The sequence below is a fragment of the Fukomys damarensis genome, unplaced genomic scaffold (genome assembly GCF_012274545.1).
Source record: "Fukomys damarensis isolate Sample0158 unplaced genomic scaffold, DMR_v1.0_HiC HiC_scaffold_24, whole genome shotgun sequence".
Lineage (NCBI taxonomy): Eukaryota > Metazoa > Chordata > Mammalia > Rodentia > Bathyergidae > Fukomys > Fukomys damarensis.
In genome coordinates, this window is record NW_022900936.1 from 3435159 (window position 1) to 3436188 (window position 1030).

At 70.2% G+C, this 1030-nt stretch overlaps 1 protein-coding gene across 1 annotated transcript in view; it reads right to left on the reverse strand.

Annotated features, from left to right (window-relative positions):
- Prdm15 (PR/SET domain 15) overlaps positions 1 to 1030 on the reverse strand; it is a 29941-nt gene that overhangs the window by 437 nt on the left and 28474 nt on the right. The window contains exon 21 of the mRNA XM_010636602.1: positions 2 to 385. Coding sequence (XP_010634904.1) covers positions 2 to 385 — 384 coding nt within the window. The remainder of the gene's footprint in view (position 1; positions 386 to 1030) is intronic.

Genomic DNA, 1030 nt, shown 5'->3' on the forward strand with positions numbered 1-1030 from the left:
CCGTCTGGGGCACGGCCCTCCACGCGAGCGGGTGCTGCTCGCCCAGCTGGCTCCCCAGGGGTGTGATAGAGTTGACCAGCGTGGTCAGGTTGATGAAGTGGGCCACGGACTGCGGGTTCGCGGCCTCGGGCTGCGGGTGGATCTGGACCTCGCTGGGCCGGTTGTGCAGCATGGTGGAGCCACTGACGGTGTCGAAGGTCACGGTGAGGATGGAGTTGTCCAGCTGGAGCTGGCGTTCGGGGGTGGTGAGGTGCCCCACGGCCACCGGCTGCAGGTTGGTAAACTGAGTCCCGGCCGTGGTGGTGATGGGCGTCACGGTGATGTTGGCCAGGCCGACGGAGCTGGATGGGGCGGTCACGCTCGGGTCGCCCAGGGTCACCACCACCTGGAAGAGACCACGCGCGTGACTGGGTCTGCGGAAGGGGTGCAGCGTGTGCGGAGGCTTGGCCTCGTGCCGGGGAGGCCGCGCCCTGGGGTGGGGAAGAGGAAACCGCCAACCACAAGGCCGGGCGGTGAGCCTGTCAGGCCAGTGGCTGAGGAAGCACAGCAGGCCACGAGGGCCGCATCAACGGGCTTTCTGCCGGCACCGCCACACCTCCCAGAGCCAGACGGGCGCGGCGTTAGACACAGACCTGGAGGACAGCGGCCTGGCCGGGAGGGACAAGTCGGGCACGGCGTAGGAAGTGAGCCCGGTGGGCACGGCCCTGGCTTCACCAGAACCCGCTCTGGGTCCCTGGGGTGGGCGGCTCTGGCTGTGCCCGCCTGACCACAGACACCAGGGATGGCACTCGGCGCTGCAGGGCCATGCTCCGCGGGGACCCACAGGGCGCCCCGAGGTGCAGCCGGAGGGCACTGTCCGTTCCTGTGCCAGGGGTCACGGTGCTGTCAGCAACGGCCCAGATGGGGCAGGGCTTCTGTGCACACGGGCACCCGAGCGCTGACTGCACGCACAGCCCGGCCATCCGCTCTGCGGGAAGGGGCTCCACGCCCGCCACGCCCCCCTGCTGGATGCTCTGCACGGCGGAGCTGG